General features: G+C 46.4%; 1 protein-coding gene across 1 annotated transcript in view; it reads right to left on the minus strand.

Annotated features, from left to right (window-relative positions):
* Window positions 1-146: 146 nt before the first annotated feature.
* LOC119383019 (uncharacterized) overlaps window positions 147-19948 on the minus strand; it is a 129708-nt gene continuing 109906 nt past the window's right edge. The window contains 22 exon segments of the mRNA XM_049412391.1: window positions 147-1857; window positions 2943-3053; window positions 3528-4890; window positions 5611-5718; window positions 5830-5928; window positions 6766-6963; window positions 7701-7808; window positions 9165-9281; window positions 9405-9503; window positions 10023-10124; window positions 10220-10324; window positions 10411-10512; window positions 10670-10768; window positions 11819-12019; window positions 13487-13585; window positions 13981-14097; window positions 15687-16031; window positions 16361-16459; window positions 17131-17232; window positions 17970-18071; window positions 18414-18512; window positions 19051-19149. Of these exon segments, the coding sequence (XP_049268348.1) occupies window positions 1709-1857; window positions 2943-3053; window positions 3528-4890; window positions 5611-5718; window positions 5830-5928; window positions 6766-6963; window positions 7701-7808; window positions 9165-9281; window positions 9405-9503; window positions 10023-10124; window positions 10220-10324; window positions 10411-10512; window positions 10670-10768; window positions 11819-12019; window positions 13487-13585; window positions 13981-14097; window positions 15687-16031; window positions 16361-16459; window positions 17131-17232; window positions 17970-18071; window positions 18414-18512; window positions 19051-19149 (4023 nt within the window). The 3' untranslated portion in view covers window positions 147-1708.

Genomic DNA, 19948 nt, shown 5'->3' on the forward strand with positions numbered 1-19948 from the left:
ATTTTCTGATCAACCCCTATATCGATGTTGGGCACAGTGGCGTCTCTTATAACCACTTGTCTCTTACATCCGTGTCTCCTATAAAGGGGTTCAGCTGTATTATGTCATACAGAAACAGAATTGTGTAAATAAAGTGTCCATTCAGGCTTGCAGTTGTCTCAGAAAAGGATTATTGTACACTATCTTGATTTCCTGTGTTAAATTACATTGTTCATTGCTAATAGCATGTACAGTAATAATAGTGGGGAAACAACCATGGATCTTATTACTAAACTGGACGCATGTCGTATCATGCATCAGAAATGACACGTGCAAATCTTCAGCTTCACATTCAAAGGAGTGCATTACTAATCAATGCCAAAGTGAAAAGTTCCAGTTTAATTACACCCATGTGCAATTATTCTACATGCAGCCAAATCAAAGCATTGCTGCTTTCATTAATATCGTGCCTATCAGAACGTCTGAACTGCAACCAAAAACGCGGCTCAGACTCCTGTGTTTTCAGTCTCTGTTGAGAGAAGTCAAAGGGAGTGCTCAAAGGCTAGAAAGGCACTGCATAGCTTTGTGAACAGAATTTCTTGTGGTGTGCTGTGCAGCTAAGTTCAACTCAAGGACATCCAAACAACCAGTTCAAATCAAGTGCTATCAAGTCGCTAATGCTTCACTATTTCATTTCCTAACCAGAAAGCTTATTCGTACACTTAGTCAATCTAGGAAAAAACAGTTGTATTTCATTATTACAACCATAATGTACACTTTAAGTAAATCGATGCATCTGAGTTTATCTACATTATTGTACAGACATTAAACTTTCCGTGTAGACTGAGCAGTGTGTACAGTCTTGTCAAATATGCTTAAATTGAATTATTAAATTGGTATATATTTACAAATATATTTGTAAAGGGTCAAGTCATTGTAGATAGCCTCGTTGACGTATAGTACATAACTTATGTCTGTAAACTTGTTCACCTGCTTTTGGTCCCGGTAGAGATTCACAAAAATGTTTCTGTTGTGTTTGTAGCTCGGTGCAGCACATTTTAAGCAGGACAATATACATAGATTGGAGAAACTTGAATGCCTAAATAGAACAAAAAGAAAAATGGTCCCTTATAGATGTGTAAGTTATGTACAGGACAAATTGTTCTACAACTAGCAGGCATTGCTGTAATTGTCAAGCTTCTAAACATGCTCGTTGATTGTTCAAGATTGAAATAATGTGTCAGCATGCTTAAAGTGATGCTGCTCTGCAAAACTTATTGCTGTGTGTCATGGGCGTAGGCAGGGGGGTGCAAAAGGGGCACTTGCCCCCCTCAAGCCACACCGGCACTTGCCCCCCCCCCCAGCCGCGATGTAACACGGGTTTCATTTCAACACGGGTTGCACCCCCCAAGGCAAAATCCTGCCGACGCCCATGCTGTGTGTGTATTGTCCTGAGTGCATCATAAAGCGGAAGTAAAACTCGACAGACTTTGAGATTGTACATTATGCCACCTCACCTTCACCCGACTTGTTCAGACTGACTGCAGGCAATGGCACCAACTGGCTCGCACAATGCCTTTAGACAAGTTTTCAAGCATGTTTGCTTGTGGGCAGGCTCGTGTTGATGAGCCCCAAAGCCAGGAGGTATGCCTTGGCCGACAAATGGGGAGGTTGAGGCTAAAACCTCTCAAGTTTGACAACTTGCCTTCATTGGCATTTTAGGACATCCTCATTCCTTCTTGTTGCTTGAAGCCTTTTGCAGAGTCTCCACAACAGACAGCGATGCCCTGCGCACTTCGAAGTTTTCCAGGTACTTGTTCGAAATCGATGGCCAGTCGACAACATTTGTAAGTTTGTTCATGCCTTGCATCATTTCCTCTGAAAAGGAAACACGACAGAGATTGCAATGATCTGTTTCAGTATTGTGCAAACTAGAGCGCTGTGTCATTTGGGAGATTGATGAATTCCATATGCACCATGGAAGAGGTCGGAAATCGTTTATGAATGACTTATTACTGTCAGACTCATTGCAGTGCATGTATTGCTCTCACTTAGCAATGCAAGCACCTCAAGATGACCTGAGAAATAGCTTAATGTTCTATCTGGAATCCTTTTACCCTCGAGGCCACCATCACTGTACAGGACTAGTGCACACGGGACACACAGAGACACAAAACACATAGTTCTATTGAGATCAGAGTTGTGTGTTCCTGCCACGATATGCCAACAGACCCATCGTGCCACATCATTTGAGGTCACTACAATGCGCTTTTGTCATATACGTGTTGTGGTGGCTTAGTTGGCCATGATGCTGTGCTGCTGAACTTGAGGGCGTGAGTTCGGTCCTGACCACAGCGGTCGCATTCATTCAGAGACCAAATGCAGGAGAAAGCAGTTTTACACATAGGGCGAAGCATTGACAACGATAGCAAGGTCTAGCATTCTGTTCGGACTCCTCGCACGTTCATGTAATGTTGCGCACTTGGCAACTCCTGCTCTGCAGAAGGAATGATGCTATGACAGCTGTGAAACGTCTTCAGAACATTGGTGTAATCACAAGCGCCACGTAACAGGCCTCGCACCTTGATGGTGCATGCATGAGATGATACCAATGGGAAACTGTGGAAATGGGCCAAGCGCCTCAACGCGCTGCCCTGCACGAACAAAATTCTTCAGAAGACCACTTCAGGAAACCACTTGTGGAAAACGCGCTAGCTTACATGCGGGACATTCTTCAAGGAGCCCTGCAACATTTCTCCAAGCAAGCATCGATAGGATTCATTAAAGGAGTTTATTGCTTCACGAATCGATCGCCCCAAAAACTTTAGAACCCATCAAGTACGAGCGGAGTTACATGGATTTGTCGCACGCTTTAAGTATTTCCCTTCTCCTTTTGTACCAGTGAGCGCGCTGAAAGCTACACAAGTGAGTGTATATTTGTCAAGAAATAAATATTTGCTTACCAAGGGGCATGATTCTTCTGTTACCACGAGCACCTGCGGCAGAGTTGGTCCGACTCTGCGTCTGTCCAGAGCCCATGTCTTTCAGCATGGACAGGGTGCTGCCGCCTTTGACTGCGTCGGTGCGGAATGACAGTTCAGCAAGAGTGAAACAACAAACGCCAAGAATCAGCACGCATAGTAAGCGAACAAAATGCATGTGTAACCAAACCGTAGAGAAAACAGTATTGTACAACATGCTTTTGTCGCGCAGTACTTTAGTTCATTTACACGAAATGCACCCGTTTTTTCCCCCTTGACTTTGCAAGTTATCGTTACGAAGTGCCAAACTAAGAACGGCCTCTACTCAAGGCAAGTTGAAATTGGCTAGAAATTATCGCCATCGCGCTCTTACAAGGTAATAAACACCACGATTACAAGAAGAAAAAAAAAAACGTTAAGGCTAGCTTCTCACACAGACGCTTTGCACAGAGAAGCCAGCTTTTGCGATCCCCCATTGGATTGTCAAGACGCCGGTTACGTAGATGCTGTAGTTACACTGTCTGTCGCCGAATGGCGATGGGATTGCAGGGAGTAAGATTTCTGTACCTTTCTTGAGAGAGCACTTGTTCATTATCAGCTCCGGCACGAAGGTGAGGCAGTTGAGAGGCGCCGGCGCGGGAGAGGCGCGCTTCATATTGCGGATGAGCTTGGCGCGGCCGAACTTCCACTCGGTGTCCGACTGCGCCTGGATTCGCTGGTAGGTATCCGACATCATAGCAATGAGCAGGTTGATGAGCACAACCACGGTCACCATCATGTACACGCCGAAGACCACCTTGACGATTATCTTCGCGAAGGGCGGGCTCAAGTGCAGTGGCGGCATGTAGTCCGGCTCTACGAGCCCGAAGAGCGAGAAGAAAAGCATCTCGAACGTGTTGATCGGAGACTGGAACTCCTGGCCGAAGATGGGCAGCGTTATGTTGTCCCCACGCGGCGGCACGAACACGGGCTGGTACACGGCGCACATGTTCAGCGAAAACCCCACCAGAAAGATGAGCAGTATGGCGAGGAACCGCATCAGGTCCTTGATCAGGTCCCGGATGATGACGGCCCACGGGCCGAACAGGTGGTGGAATGTCAGGAAGTTGAGGAACTCGAGGAAACCCAAGAGCAGCGCGACGGCGAACAGCTGGTTGCGGATGTAGAGGCATATGAGCCGGTAGTACTCCTCGCGGAAGAACACCGCCACCAGGTGCACCGAGATGGCGATCGCGCTTATGAACAGCACCACCGTCTTGATGTAGCCCAGTCCCTCGCGGTCCGACGGGTTTGTAATCTCGGTGATGAACATTCCCAGCAGCCAGAACAGGAGCAGCCACTCGTTCCAGTGGGGCACCAGGTGGGTGGACGTGTACAACGGTTGCCACGGGTTGATGATGGTTATGCTGAGAACGATCACGAAGAAGATGTGCGAGACCAGGTAGGACATGAACTTGACTATGGGAATGTTCGAGAAGTGATTTCCGCACACGAGCGACGAGGCGACCCACAGCACCGGACACAGGAGGAAGCCGAAGAAAAGCATGACGATCTTGAACGTGGTCCAGTGGTGGCTGCCCATCCACAGTTCGGTGAGGTACTTCTGCGCCGCCGGGTGAGCCACGACCGTCTTGCGCTGCAGTTCGATGAGAACGTCTAAAAAAGGAGTGTTTCGTGCGTCCAGCGCCCGGAGCAGCGCGGCCGTGTTGTTGTTCGAGGCGGCGATGGAGAGAAGCTCGTTGGCCAGGTTGTCACAGAAGCCGGCCATCTCCTCGAGTTCCATGGCGCGCTCCTTCTCCTTCAGCGATAGGAGTTCGTAGCTGCGTGCCATCTTGACGGCTGTGTCGATGGGCGCCTTAGAGGCGAGGATGAAGTCCACCATAGGCCGGTTCTGGTGAACTTTGCCGGAGGCCATCAGGTCAATCAGGAACTGCGGGAGAAAAAAAATCACATTAATGCGATACTTGATGATTTCTTTTTATAGACGCAAATGCAGTTGAAAGGAGCGCCAAAGATGAATGCGACAAAGAGCCAGCCTAAAGAATGAAGGAAAGCCCTGGGAGCTTCTTCAAGACGAAAGTTTGGTGGAGCAGCGATAATTTTTATATGGGCCCTGCTTTTATAAGACAACACAAGGATTTACTTACAATTACTTCGCTATGGTATGCTCTTTTTATCTTTAGCAACAGTTTCACCGAAAAGAGCTCTGCTCCGCCGTCTTCGTTGGCATAATAATTCTTCTTCTTGCCTTTTTTATGCTATAGATGTTGCTTGCGCAGTGTTGTGCATGACAACTGTAGTTACCGCGCACTGAACTGGCACCATGAGGGTGCGCTGCTGTAAAGCTGTGTATACGCAATAAATAAATAAATAAATAAATAAATAAATAAATAAATAAATAAATAAATAAATAAAAAAAGAGAGTCCATTGACTTTTTTTTGTGAGTCCTGGCTTGCCACCTATATGACTCTCTAAAGAGAGCACGTGAACTCTCTTTGGAGATCACTATACTCTCGTCGGAGAGTCCGGGTACCCGAAAGAGAGTTAACGGGTCTCTTTAGAGAGTCATATAGGTGGCAAGTCAGGACTCACTGAGAAGAGTAACACATATTCTTTTTATTTCTTAGAGTGTAACCAAAGTGTACTCACATGCTTGTCGTCCATAAGGTCAGTGGTGTCGTGGTCTTTCCTGAGCAGGTAGCTGATGATGTCGTAGTGACCTTCGGCCGCTGCCAGGCATAGTGGCACTTTGCCGTCCTGCACATTCACCAACACGGTATTGGCTCGTGTTTAAATGAGCAATGATCAATGACATGCAGGCCTATAGCATAACGACGTACGAGAGCGCGGTCGTCTTATTATACGCACCTTGGTCACTGCTTTCGCGTAGGCGCCGTTCTCCACCAGTATCTTGACGACGCCCAGGTACCCGTTACGCGCCGCAAAGTGTAGTGCTGTCCAGCCCATCTGCAAATGTGCGATTATAGTTTTAAGATAATGCTTGAAGCAGTGGAAATTCTTTCGGCGTTTTCTTAAGACGCCCGAGCGATCACCCATCATACTGACGAATAAATAAAGGGACTGGGTCAAAAGGGGACGAGGAGTATGGGATATCTCGGCACCTTTTAGACGCAGGTAAGATGGGCGCTTGCAGTTGGTGCTACAAACGCCACGAACAAATCGACAACAGAAACCTCAGGAATCACACGGTGCACTTATTAACACTAGTCTATTGAGAGTGCATAACCTGTCCATTTTTTTTATCCAATCTCGAATGAGCCGATCGTTTTGAAAGAGAACACGAATTTCTCGTTGGTTTTAATTTATTAAACACTGTGTAACATCCGACGTTATTCTTCCGCATTCTCTCCCCCCCCCCCCCCTGGCTTGCAGGTTTTTCCGTTTATAGTAATGTGCCAACTTGCCCGAAAAGCAAACTTTATGGACCTTTGGTTGCCGATGGTGGAAGGCCAGCGTTCTAGCGATGATGAAAATTGGAGTATAATAACAATCATCCTGCACAAGAACGTGGGATCGATCTAATCTTATGTAATCTAATATAATCGTAACTAGCGCAACGAAACGGCGCAACAGAAGGGAAGGCAAACACAGGCGCAAAAAACTGACAACCGATTTTATTGAAGGCAGCTGATCCACAGGTTTATATATCCACAAGCCGTTTCATTGCGCCTGTTTACGATGATATTAATGTCTAAACACCAACTCGACCAACATTCAGCTCTTGTAATCTAATCTCATCTAATCTAATCTAGTCAAAGCATTCATGCTGTGGCGCGAACTGACGTTGTCGGCGGCGTTGATCTCGGCGCCCTGGCTGTGCAGCAGGCCGACCATTTCTCTCTTGCCGGCGGCGGCCGCCACGTGCAGCGGGGTGCGTCCCAGCTTGTCGACGCACTGCAGCTGCGACTCGGCGCGGCTCAGCAGGATGCTGGCCACGGCCAGGTGGCCACCTTGAGCCGCGAAGTGCAGAGGGTACATACCCTGCAGTATTCGTTATACTTAACTGTTAGCGTTCTTTTGAATGAATGAATGAATGAATGAAAAACGGGACACTGCAGAGAGAGAATAAAACATTTAACAGCCACAAATTAGGAGTCGTTTTTGCGGTCGGATCTCCTAGTCCGGAAGACCATTGGTTTTTGCCGCCGTCCGGGCAAGCAAACGCTTCGCGATGTGTATATATTTCGCATTATTCTGTCGTCATTGCAACTGGTAGCCATAAATGGATTCATGCTGGCGGTGGCATTTCGCCTTCACAAACTTAGCGGTGTTTTGCTGGCTAGTTGTGGATCGCGTTCTTTGGGCGATGCACTTGTAAGGCTTTGTCAGCCTGTGGAACACCTTGACCGAAACTTCCCGCGAGTAACTTCTTAATGGCGGCCTTGGCGTGACGCAGCAGCAGTACAAAGACAAAAATCAAAGAATATTGCTTGCTAGGCGACTTGGTTTTTGCCGCTTATGACGATAATCCAGTGCCGCATATTTTTATAGGTGTATAATTGTCAGGAAACACGTCGCGACCCATCACAGCAAGTGATGACTTGCGCGTCGCCTGCCGAGCTGTTCAAAGAACATACAACGTCTTTTACTGATCTCCTCGCGAAACGTGAAAGTTTTCCCGAAGAAAGATAACTTTCACATTAGCAGTCGTTACGACAGCACACACGCTTCTGTATTAAAGACAGCCGTTATCAAATAACCTGGAATGAGCAGCTCACCTCTTGGAAGGTCGGCGCGTCGGCTTGTATTCCAGAGCTGTTCAGCAACATCCGAACGACACCTTCGTGGCCCGCAGCTGCCGCCATGTGCAGTGCGGTCATTCCGTACTGAAACGAGAGTGGGGTGTCTAAGGCTTGCGGAACGCTCAGTCTTGAACAACATTTACGCGATAGTTCGCATAGTGCTCGTCAGCATCACTTATCGCTGAGACGAACCCACACCACTTGGCACTTAATTACGCGAGGTGCCTGCCAGGTCGCGCTTACAGCGCTTACTTAAGGAGAGCGCTTAAAGACAAGCGCTTACTTTCAACTGGTTGAAAGTCAGCGTTTGTTCTTGTCCTTAATTTCCTTGTCCTTAAACCTTACCTTGTCCTTACCAGTGTTTACAATGCATAGATGGGTAGAATGGGTAGACATAACGGATTACGAGAGATAGATATTAGTGGTATAAATTATTTTACTAAAATAAAAGAAAATATCGAGGAACAGATGGATATAATAATAATACCTGGAATTTAACGTCCCAAAACCACGATATGATTATGAGAGACGCCGTAGCGGAGGGCTCCGGAAATTTCGACCACCTGGGGTTCTTTAACGTGCACCTAAATGTAAGTTCTCGAGCCTCCGAAACATTTTCATCTCTATCGCAAATGCATCCGCGTGGCCGGGATTCGATCCCGCGACCTAGGGGTCAGCAGTCGAGCGCCATAACCACTAGACCACCGTGGCGGGGCAGATGAATGGAATGCAGTTGCTCATCAAACTCAGAGGCGCAGCTTTCCCTCTTGCATTGAAAGCATCCACTCGACCGAGACGGAATTTTTGGGGGGCGAGGATTTGGAATTTATGTGGGAAAGTTTGCATAAGCATCGTCATTATACACACACGCACTTCGATCAGCATGCATGTCCATAAAATAATAATGCAGCCGGTAATTGGAGCTGCCTGAGGTTAGCGTACAGGGTCAAAGGAGGGGGAGATAGCACCCCTGCTTCCCCCCACGTAGCCGATGTCTCTGGCCAAACTGGACGATATCTCAGTCCGATAACTCCAGCTGATTACTTTAACTTACAGATTCCACAGCGTTTGTAACGACACACAGTTCGGGACCCGCCGCGGTGAAGCGGCGAGCGCAAAAGCGTGATCTGTTTCGCTTTCGATCCGTGCGCGTTCGGACTTATGTTGAAAGTCCGAACGTCGCTCTCATATCGTGCATCATACGAATTTGAAATAGATAATAACAAGTGTATCTCCTGAGAATCAAACCGCGCTGAAAACGGTACTGTTTGAAAACAGTGCTGTTTGAACCTCAGTGTGTACCAGCTAGCTCACCAGCGCGCATTGTTTACAAGCAGCTTCGTCTGCGGCGCTGAAGAAGACACAACCTTAACGAAACGTCTTCGAGAGCCCTCGTAAGAGAGCCTACGAAGGCACAGTAGAGGTGTTATCAGTGCTTACGTCGCCTCCGTCCGGAAGTGGTTCGCTGGCAAGAGCCGCCTGAACCTCCGTCAGCATCTCCCTAACAAAGTCCATCTGACCGTTCTTGGCTGCCACGTGCAAAGCTGTCAGCCCAGTCTGGTTAGAGAGAGAGGGAGAGAGAGAGGGAGAGAGAGAGAAGCAGATACAGCGGTTAGGTGAAGGCACTTCTGGCATATATAAGAACAAAAACAACGAGTGTCCTGCGGAGGCTGCTCTCACCTTCTTGCTGGTTGTGGACCAGGGCACGATGGCGCTCAGTACCCTGGCAACGGCTACGTGACCATTCTTAGCGGCCAAGTGCAGTGCAGTGTCCCCGTCCTTAGGCGACAACAAGAGAAGCCGACACGTTAGAGGTGAATGCATTCGACTCGTAAGCTTTGTGCGCAAGACTAGACTCGCAAGCCTTTTAAGAGCTCGCACAAACCAAGACAGTCGTGCACCCTGTTCCATGAGGTTCGGGAATCAAACTCGTAATTTTAGATATAAAACTACTCATAAGTGCGAGTACAGAAAGGGATGAGCATAGCGAAGGACAGAAACATATATTTGCGTTAACCAGACTGGCTGTATACTTTCGCAGATGTGCAGAAATGTACGAAGACAACGCAATAGTATAAGAAATAGATAAAATTACACGTTGTCTAGAGATAAATAACTTAGTATAGCTGTGCCTAGAGAGGTTGCAGTTATCACAAGTTCGTTGTCATTTGACATGGGAAAATGGTTGCCGTATCCATTTCTAGTGATTCCATTAAGCTTGGTAGTCACATCCGAGTGTTGTTGTTAAATGTAAGTTATTCAAAGGTAAGACAAAATGTCAAGAACGTGGCCACCCACAGCATTCTCTTCTTTGGCATCGGCTCCTGCTTGAAGCAGCATCTTGACTACGTTCGCATGCCCACCGGCGGAGGCCAAGTGAAGGGGCGTTGAGTCGGTCGTCTGAAGCACAAACACCGGCCATTACTGTTAGCCCCTTGACATAATGGCAAAAAAAAAAAGTTCAGGTGACGAGCTTTCTCGTGACCGGGACTTACCCTGTTTCTCGAGCTTGTCACTATAGATTTGTTGAACTTCATCAGTTCCTTGATGACCGCCGTGCTGCCTTTCATTGCAGCGATATGTGCGCACGTAAACCCTTTCTGTGTACGAGGAAGTGAAAAAAAAAGAAGTGAAAGTAAAACGAGTGCATAAAAAAGGGGGACGCTTTTATTTATTAGAGACTCACGGCGTTCGACATCATGGCCAGGTCTGGCTTCACCCTCAGAAACAGTTTGACCACTTCGGAGTGGTCATTCTCGATGGCCAGCATCATGGGAGTCTGTCCTTGCTGTAGAGGTAGGGATGATAACCAAAAAATAATGAAACATGTTCTCATAGTCAAATGCTGCTTTAGCGCTCTCTCGTTCACTCAATCAGTGAAGAGATAGATAAATCATTGAATAGACCAAACACAGATAAAAAGGCCTCGCACGACAGCTACTTACGTCGTCCAGCGCATTTGTATCTGCCTTGAGCTCAAGCAGTATTTTACACACGTCCAGTCTCCCTTCAGCGGCTGCTAGGTGGAGCGGAGTCTTTTTGTTCTGCGAGGAAAAATATCAGAATCGTATTTCAGGGCAGTCCTCGGCGTTTGCGTGTCCATTTCTATTTGTGCCTGAACGAATACAGGAGAACTTCATAAAATCGTTAAAAGAATGAGGGAGAACGTGTATGTACAAACATAACTACACATATATCCGATCTCAATGTTGAGTGAAACGGCGCAACGTTCGCGGAAGATCAAAGGTTTGATAAATGAAAGCAGTATGGGTTCATTGTCGCGACGACTAGAAATCCAGGAATAAAATGTGCGCCGTTTGACAAAAGCAAGATTAAAATATCCAGGAATCCTACGGCTAAAGTTGTCTCGGTAAGTGTGCGTCGTGTTTCTTCTATTGCACGTAGAGTTCTCAAGAGTTCCTCAGCTTCCCGATTCAGTATCCGCGTTCGCAAATAACTCTAACGCGAAAAATTGTCAGTAACAGGCAATTTTAAGAAATCCTGATGCTAAACATATCATTAGCGAAGCCGGTTGACACAATGACAAAGCGCAGTGAAAAGGTTTGTGAATTAGGACTGTTCAGGAAAACTCCAAAAATTAGATTTCTTCGTAAGGTGAAATTGTAGTCAGTGCCAGAGTCGGACATATTCGATGGTCTCCGGTGAATGGCAAACTCCTCGAATTCGGCCTCGGATCTATTGGACACAGGATCTACGCTACCCAGTTCCTAAATAGTTCCTGTGATCATGCGTGAAATGAGCTCTCAGCATGTCATGAATAGTGTATAAGACATAGATCTCTTTAGCTTTCTCAGGGACGCGAATTCACACAGTCAGTCCGCATAAGAAATGATTTACGGCCTTCATGACTATGAGCAAATCCGATGTTTCTTATTCCATAGCTCCATAAGTACCACTGGCGCTTATCCACTGACGGCTGCAAATTAGTGCTGGAGGCATGCATGGCTTGGATGGAGGCATTAACAACGCGAAAAAATAAACGGAGGACGAAGCGAGGGGACGCAGACAAGTGCGAATGCATCTATCCTTGCACGGACAGATGCAGAACGCGTTCATGAGCTAATAGTACTCACTAGGCTGAGGGCATCCAGGATGGCACCGTGCTCTGTAACCAGCTTTCGGATCAGCATTGCGTAGCCCTTCTCGGCGGCGAGGTGAAGGGGCGTGAGGCCCCGCTGTGATCTCACGTTGACGAACGCCTTGGCACCGAGCAGGATGTCGGCCAGTTCCTCGTGGCCTTTCTCGGCGGCCAAATGCAGCGCCGCTTTTCCCGTCTGCGTGTGTGCAACGTGCGGGCAGGGAAACGGGATCATCACTTATGTCCACAAACCCGTTTTGCTATACTATGACCAAGTATAATCTGGACTATAACTTAGTTCGTTATATCAGACGTGTGTGGTAACAGCGGAGATAAAAATCGGCAGCCCGGCTCACGCAAAAATGTGGATACAAAAACGCATTATTCTAGGCTTCAAGCCCACATAAACCCGCCGTAAACGAGCTTCCTATGTTGTCCCGTCCTCTTTATACCTTTGAGGTGGCGCAACCAGTGAAAAACGCTTTTTTTTTTACTTGATGACCACAATTTCGGCAACCTTTTTAACCACATTTTTAACCAAACTTTTATTGTCAGAGCCACATATTAAGAAAAATGTGGTTGTGAATTGTCTTTCAATATTTATTTTGCCTTTTATGCTACCTTTCGAGTTATGAGCCTCGCTTTAAACCAAGATTTCTTCGTTACATCCGATATAGCGGCGGCTCTTGCATTTTCAGTGTCGTTATGAAATAAATAAATAAATAAATAAATAAATAAATAAATAAATAAATAAATAAATAAACGTCAATGAAATGAAGCGCGACTAACCAAAGTTTGCACTTAGTTCGCCATAACCGATAATTCGCTGCATCAGTGTTCGTAATAACGAAGTTCCACTCTATCTGTAAAGATGGCGCAATCTGACATAACCTTGCCACCGAATATACTCGCTAGTGCAGAAGAAAATGGTCATAAGAAAGTGATGATATGACACTTTAAAAAGATGGACGTTTGAGTTTCAGGCGAACACCCATAGTGATGCGATGCAGTGAAGATCGTGCGATGTACTTGTGGGTCAAGGCAGGACTCGCTAAATAGTTTGCTGAGTAGTAGTATAACGCAGTATATCTTGCTAGGGCTTTGCAGTATATCTTGCGCGTTATTCCAAGGTCGCAGGTTCGGTCCCTGCCCGCAGCAAGCTATCTTTTCGTCCACTTTTCTTTCTTCACATTTACCTTACATTTCCTACTACAAATAACATCCCCTATACTTCCTTGGCATTATTGTCTGTTAGTGCTCATTAATATTGTGTATAACAAAGAAAAAACGAGCCCTTAAAATTAACACTTCTTTCCTTGCTAGGGCTTAGAGATATACACGAAGCCGACAAGACATACCCGTTGCCCTTGATCATTCTCTCGAGGTAGTTGATTTACCATGAACCCCGCAAATTATGCGCACAGAAAATGCGAACTACGTTTATTTTATCATTTTATTTTACTTATTTTTACATACTGCAGTGTCTTTGGGGCTATTGCAGGAGAAGGCGATCATACATCGCACATCAAATGCAGAAAAAAGTCACGATACGGCAAATCACGAACATTTCCTAGTGAAGAATTGAAGTGTTAATTGTTGAGTTAAATGCGAAAGAGCAAGCAAAGGGTCATACGCCAGCAAACCAGCAAGCCAGCCCACCTACCTCGTCAAATGTGTCCACTCTGGCCCCGTTCTGGATGAGTAGACTAGCTACTCTCGGATGACCGGCATCGCAGGCGTACAGCAGCGGGGCCCAGCCATTCTGCAAATGTGCAAACATGAGGGATCAGAACACAGGAGAACTAGAGAACATAAATTTATAAGTAGGAGACAATGGTTTAAGCAGTAGGTGTGACAAGTCCTTGCTGTTTTTTTTTCTTCTTATTAGTATTAACTAGCGAACGATAGGCGCTTGCGATAGTCACAATTACGATTTCGACTGTTTTAGAAATTTGCTGTTTAAGCGCGTTGTCTGTGCTCCTTTTTTTTTTTCTGTTGTCCTTTTGCAATGTGACATTGTCCGAAGCTCATCCATAAGCTACAGACAATGCTGCGGACAGTTACTTACAGGTTAGACCTTCTTTTTCCAGACTATATACCTAAGAAATTCACCATTGGTCTCGATTTGACTCCTTTAGTGGTGTACCGCGAACTCACCCTTGCTTGTTGGTTGCAAGAGATCATTACGGCAGCCGGAGGCATAGTGTCTATGATCTCTTGCAGGATCGCCACGTTCCCGGTTCTGGAGCAGTGGTGGATAGGTGTTTCCATCGTCTGTTTCGCGGAGAAAAAAAAAAGAAAACGAAAATTTGAAATCGTTGTTACAAACCCCATTGTGAGCAAACGCTGCCACCTGAACAGGTTTTTGGTGACCTGGTATGCGATAAATTCAGCTACACCGCCCTTCAGTGGCATAACAAGCGGAATGCCTTTAAGAACAATGTACAAGGGGTATTCAAAGGAAAGTACTGAAACGACACTGTGGGTATAAATGAACAATTTATTCAAAGTATACACCATGTGCCTGATCACAAAGATCTCATTGATGAACGAGCCGAAGGATTCCTTATTCCCAGAATTCCTGTGGCCGTGACGAGACCCAGTTCTTCACAGCGTCCTTGAGTTGAAGCGCTTCCATTTCAGCTGTTTTTTTCGGGGGACCAAACACATGGAAATACCAGGCGATGAATGGTGGCCGGTTTAACACCTTCCGCTGTCAGAAATCGTTTAGCGCCCCGTTACTCCTCAATCGTGGAATTTTGCAATGTGAACGCCATCCTGTCCTCACACGCACTGCTGCGTCAATTGGACGGCGCTCTTTATAAGAGCATCTGCTCTCTACTGCGCATGCGGGCGCCCCCGCATGCTCCAATCCACGGCAAACACTCCGATCGCATCCCTAGATGTCTCGCTACATTTTCCCATAGCGGCATAGGCATCTATGTAAACGGTCATGTCGTTACGACGTTTCGTACCTTCTAAAAAGGCAGGGCGTGCAAACACGGACACAAGAAAGAAGTCAGTACACCACAAACGGCGTTTATGGTGTCCTGACTTCTTTCTTGTGTCCGTGTTTGCACGCCCTGCCTTTTTAGAATGAATACTTACCAACTAGCTCAGCTCTCTGTTATTCTAAGTTTCGTACCTTTTCATTTGAACGCCCCTTGTGCAAACTTCTATCTTTGCGTTTTCGGCCAATCAGAGAAGGCGAGCACAAGGAGGTGAGCCCTCCCTGGGTGAGCCATTTGGCGAATGCCACTATATGACGGCATTTGGATGTGTCCGCAATAAAAGTTCGAGAGAAAGTTGCACATGTTCAATTTTCAAATGTCGTACACAAAGTTCACGGAACTTCGTGTACACGTGTACACGTACACGTACACGTACACGTGTACTTCCGTACCGATCACCGCGGTGTTTTTATAATTCGCCGCACCTTCAGACAACAGACCGCGATATTCATGGATGGCACAAAGCAACGTCAAACTTCGCAACCGCAGCTACATATTGCGCGGTACACAATGCCCAGAGAGTGACAGTAAAGCTTACGAAGCGCGCATCTCTTGAACTGTAAGTAAAGTTGTCGGCAATTTAAAACGATTGCTTCAAGGGCAGAGTCGGGTAGTGCTTACAAGGCGTGTTTTAGGCATTAAAGACCACGCGTCTGGCCTAACTTAATTGGTGTCAATATTGTAAAACACGGTCTTCGGTTAGCGTATAGTTGGCTATGGCACAAAGGCGAGTAAAAAGTTTTTATGCGCCAAGTAACTGCTAGGCCGGCTATACGCTAACGTCTCTGCTTTAGAATGTATTCTCCGAGTCAACAGGAAAACTGTAAAGTGGGAAATATGTACGAAACCTACCGTCCGCGTCTCGGCGTTGACGTCGCCTCCATGCTTGAGCAGGATTCTCATTATGTCGCGGTCCTCGGTGGCGTAGTGCTTCTGCTTCTCCGTTATGGTGGCCGCGTAGTGTAGTGAGTTTTCGCCCTCCTGCGAACCATTCAGATCGCGTTAACAGCCGCAACACAAATAATGAAAGCAGCTACGCATCCAACCCGCAGTTGATGCGCCTACCATGTTCTTTTGGTTGGCCAGCTTCTTCTTTTCTTCCGGGTCTGAGTTTTTCTTTTCCCAGTCTTCCAGCAGGGCTTGCACCACCGGAAAGTGACAGTTCTTAACCGCCACGTGAAGAGGACTCTCTCCGTCCTGTCGGAATAATTATAAATGAACGAACGAATCATTAGACCAAATAAATAATCTTCCGCTAACTTTATGAATTCGGCAGCCCCAGCGCACAACAAACCTTGTGTCGCCAGTTAAGATACTATCTACGCGCCGTGTCTTCGCTTCCTGATTAACTTAAGAATCCAATGCATAAATTTCGCAGTGAACTTTTCTGTCAATCATTATGTCAACCGTATATAGATGCAGTACGCAAACATCCGCTGCAGAACGTGCATCAACATGCTTGGTAACGCGCGTAAACAAGTGTTCATGCGCATCTAAACACCAGCCGGAGGGTAAGAAACTCTCACCTTGTTGAGCAGGTCGGATATGCTGTTGTCTTCTAGTAATAGCTTTGTAGTCCTCAGATGACCTTCGCGTGCAGCGAAATGCAATGGTATCTCTCCGTTCTGCAAAAAAAAAAAAAGAAGGGGGGAGGGAAAATATCAGTGAGTGTAAAGTACTACGCCCAGTACATACCGCAGCTGTAAGCGCATCAAACATATGCGTGGTTAGCACGCGTCCACACGTTTACGATGCTGGTATTCCTTTCCTGATTATAGTTGAAACTGCAGCACACTACAGGTGAGTGACGAGTCACGACTGTGATGAGTAACGGGTCCCTTCATTCGCATTAGACGACTCAAAGCCGAAAGCCATCTTTTTCTTCTGTATTGAACCCCCCCCCCCCCCCATCCTAAAGCTTTCTGCACATCACTTGGTGTTGCAATTCCTCCGGGATCAGCCCACCACCGACCAAGAGACGATGTCGTATGATGCCATCACGTGACGTCATGGTATGTGACATGATGACGTCACAAATTTTGGTCATGATGGCGTTACAGGGTTCCGTCATTGATGTGGTAATGTGACTTTTGGTACGCCGAAGGCACACATACATTTCCTTGAGCATCACATGACTTTTGACTGACCTTTATTACTTAGCTTTCCTTGTAACTACTCATGAAGTCTCGCGAAGTATTGTCAGGTCTAGCCAAATTTCGCAAAGTCTCTTGATTCATGAGACATATACCAGGTTTCCACCTTAAAAAGGAATTCGATGCATCTTCAGGTGACTCACCGCATCCTTTTCATTCACATCCGCGCCGCTCTTGATGAGCAACTCGGCGCAGTCGTCGGCGTTCTTCACACGCGCAGCAATGTGCAGTGGCGTCTCGTTGTTCTGAAATAAAGTGCATTTTTTAAAATTAGTAGCCGTGTCAGTGGACAAAGTTGCTACGTCGAAACAAGACATCACTTAAAGTATCGGAGTTAGCGGGCGATGTTTCCAGTCGGCATTCGCAGCTGCATACAGTCAGGTACTTGTCAGCGAACACATTATTAATTCTTACGTACTACGACTACTATCACCATATGTTTTTCTTCTTACTTGTAGAATCAGTACAATAAAACTATGCGAAAGTGTCCTTCAACGAGTGGTGTCAAAAACTCAGAGGGTCCCCTATGCATTCGCCTGAGACGAATCGAAGGCAAAAGCAATCTTCTTTTTCCTCTCAATGGATGTGTTGAATCTCCCATGCCCCCCTACGAAAGAAGCTTTCTATGCTTAACGTGGTTTTGCACTGCCTCCAGGATCGGAGGAGGCATTGCAAGCTTTCTGCGCCTCACCCGGTTTTGCGCTGCCTCCGTGATCGACCCACCTTTGACCAAGCGACGATGTCATGCGATTACGGCATCATGTAAAGTAACGTTATGTGACGTCACAGTGACGTCACAACGACGTCACAGTGACGTCACAAATTTCGGCGATATGTGATGTCCTATGGTTACGTCATCACGTGATGGTGATTTTTCGCATCACTCGTGTTGACGCCGACGCTGCCGACGCTGACGGTCAATTTTCACTTTTGATGAGGCATCTAAGGCTTTCGCCTTAATAATGACGTAGGCTGTACTCACGGGTCCGGCCTTGAACTGGACCTGCGCGCCGTGCCCCAGCAGCGTCTCGACGACCAGCGCCTGACCCGCGGACACGGCCACATGAAGTGCCGTGTGACCGTCCTGCGTTCGCACAACGGTTCATTCTGAACAACCTGGTCTCTTGTCAAATAAATAATCCCAGTATTACTGTCATTTGCCTACAGTATCCAAGCATCAACAGTAACAGTCAAAGGGTGCATGGATACTCTACTGGTCAGAATCGCCCTCCCCCATCATAGACAAACATACGGATTTTGCTAATTCAGTCAATCTCTATATTGGATACTGACAGAAAAAAATAAAGGCGAAGCTGAAAGTTGAACCATGCAATGGTTGAGTGACAGAAAACGTCCAGCGTGAACCATGCAATGGTTTTCGTTGAAAATCTAACAAAGAAACTTCAGACTCCTTTGGGTAACTTACGTTTGTTTTGACGTCTACATGTTCGCCCTTTTGAAGAAGCGTCCTGACGATATCCACGTAGCCCTTCTGTGCCGCTGTGTGAATGCACTTGGCGCCAGCCTGCGAAATAAGCGGTTCGGTTGCGTCAATTTCCCGTGTTGCTCAACAACAATGAAGGGAGTAGTCAAGGTGTGGGTTCGAGCTAGTTGGTACTCCATGCTATACAACTTCAAAGACACGGACAGGCGCATGTCCGTGTCTTTTTTGTCCTTCGTCAAAAAAAAAAAAATTGCGCCAGTAGTAGTATAACACAGAGTATAGTCAGTTACGGGAGAACAAGAGTACGCTACCCTTCCCCCCACTCCCACCCCTTCTCAGAGCCGCACACCTTACCAGCCCCAGTCATAATCAAGGAGGCTACATAACAGCTGCATGCTGTTGTAGGCATGCAGCACAACTCTGAAATGAACCATGCGTAAATATACTTCCAACTCTCGGTCACAAAAATGACGGATATGCTTTCAGTGCCTCCCTTAATGCACAGTTTGGCTTCAAAACACCCCCCCCCCCCCCTTATGGAATTGGAAAGCTATGCCTCTGAGTCAACGAACAAAGAAAAAAAGAAAGAAAAGCAAATGTATCGCTGTTCTTGCCGTACCTTGTTCGACATATGTAACGGGACGCCTTTCTTCATGAAGACCATGGCTGTTTCAGGCCTTCCAGCCTCAGCCGCAATGTGCATCAGTGTGCTTCCATCCTGTGGAAGAAAAGCAAACAGCGCGGTTGTGTCAGCACGAAGATGGCATACGGAAGTACCGCACAACACGAGCATATGTCGCTCATCAGATTGCCGTCTTTGCATGCAGAATTCCCTGTTGGTATACAAATGAGGGCTGGCATACGTTTGTTCTTGCTTAATATTCCTTATATTCGGCTTCATGCTTTCAACGTCGTACGCTGTCGTGGTAACCATGCTAAACCCATATATACGGCCATTAACGAATGATTTAAGATAAATTTATGAAGTCTAATGCTAATATTAAATATTTAAATCTCAACAAAAATATTCAATTTCAGTAACTGGTTCTAGTACTTGCGTGGCGTATTAAAATGTACTTGCGAGCCTCTTTTGCCATATTGGTTGGATGACTAAAAATATCAGAAGGAAACAACCTTCTTGTATCAAGTCTTGTGATACCAAACAGTCATGATGGCGGCTGTGGCCATATAAATCCCATATGAGAAGACAGGGTCCTTCCATTCTCTCCTCCTCCGTCAGTTATTGTTGTGTGAAGCACAACAAGAAGATAATGTTCATTGAAGAGAAAGGTGGAGAGGTTTGCCTAGGAAACGTGTCTCTAACCTGCTACTCTTCACGGGGCTAATGGGAAAGGGTAGAGAGAAAGAGGGAGGTATGAGGACAGGTGACTGTAGTATAGTGCAACGAGCTACTGTACACACTCTGTACTGTATGGGCACGTGCACTACGCGCATAAGTTTTTACATTATAGCGCATGCTCTAAAGACGAGGATCTAAACTTGTCTCTCTGAGAAAC

This window comes from Rhipicephalus sanguineus, chromosome 2 (genome assembly GCF_013339695.2).
Source record: "Rhipicephalus sanguineus isolate Rsan-2018 chromosome 2, BIME_Rsan_1.4, whole genome shotgun sequence".
In the NCBI taxonomy this organism is placed as follows: Eukaryota; Metazoa; Arthropoda; class Arachnida; order Ixodida; family Ixodidae; genus Rhipicephalus; species Rhipicephalus sanguineus.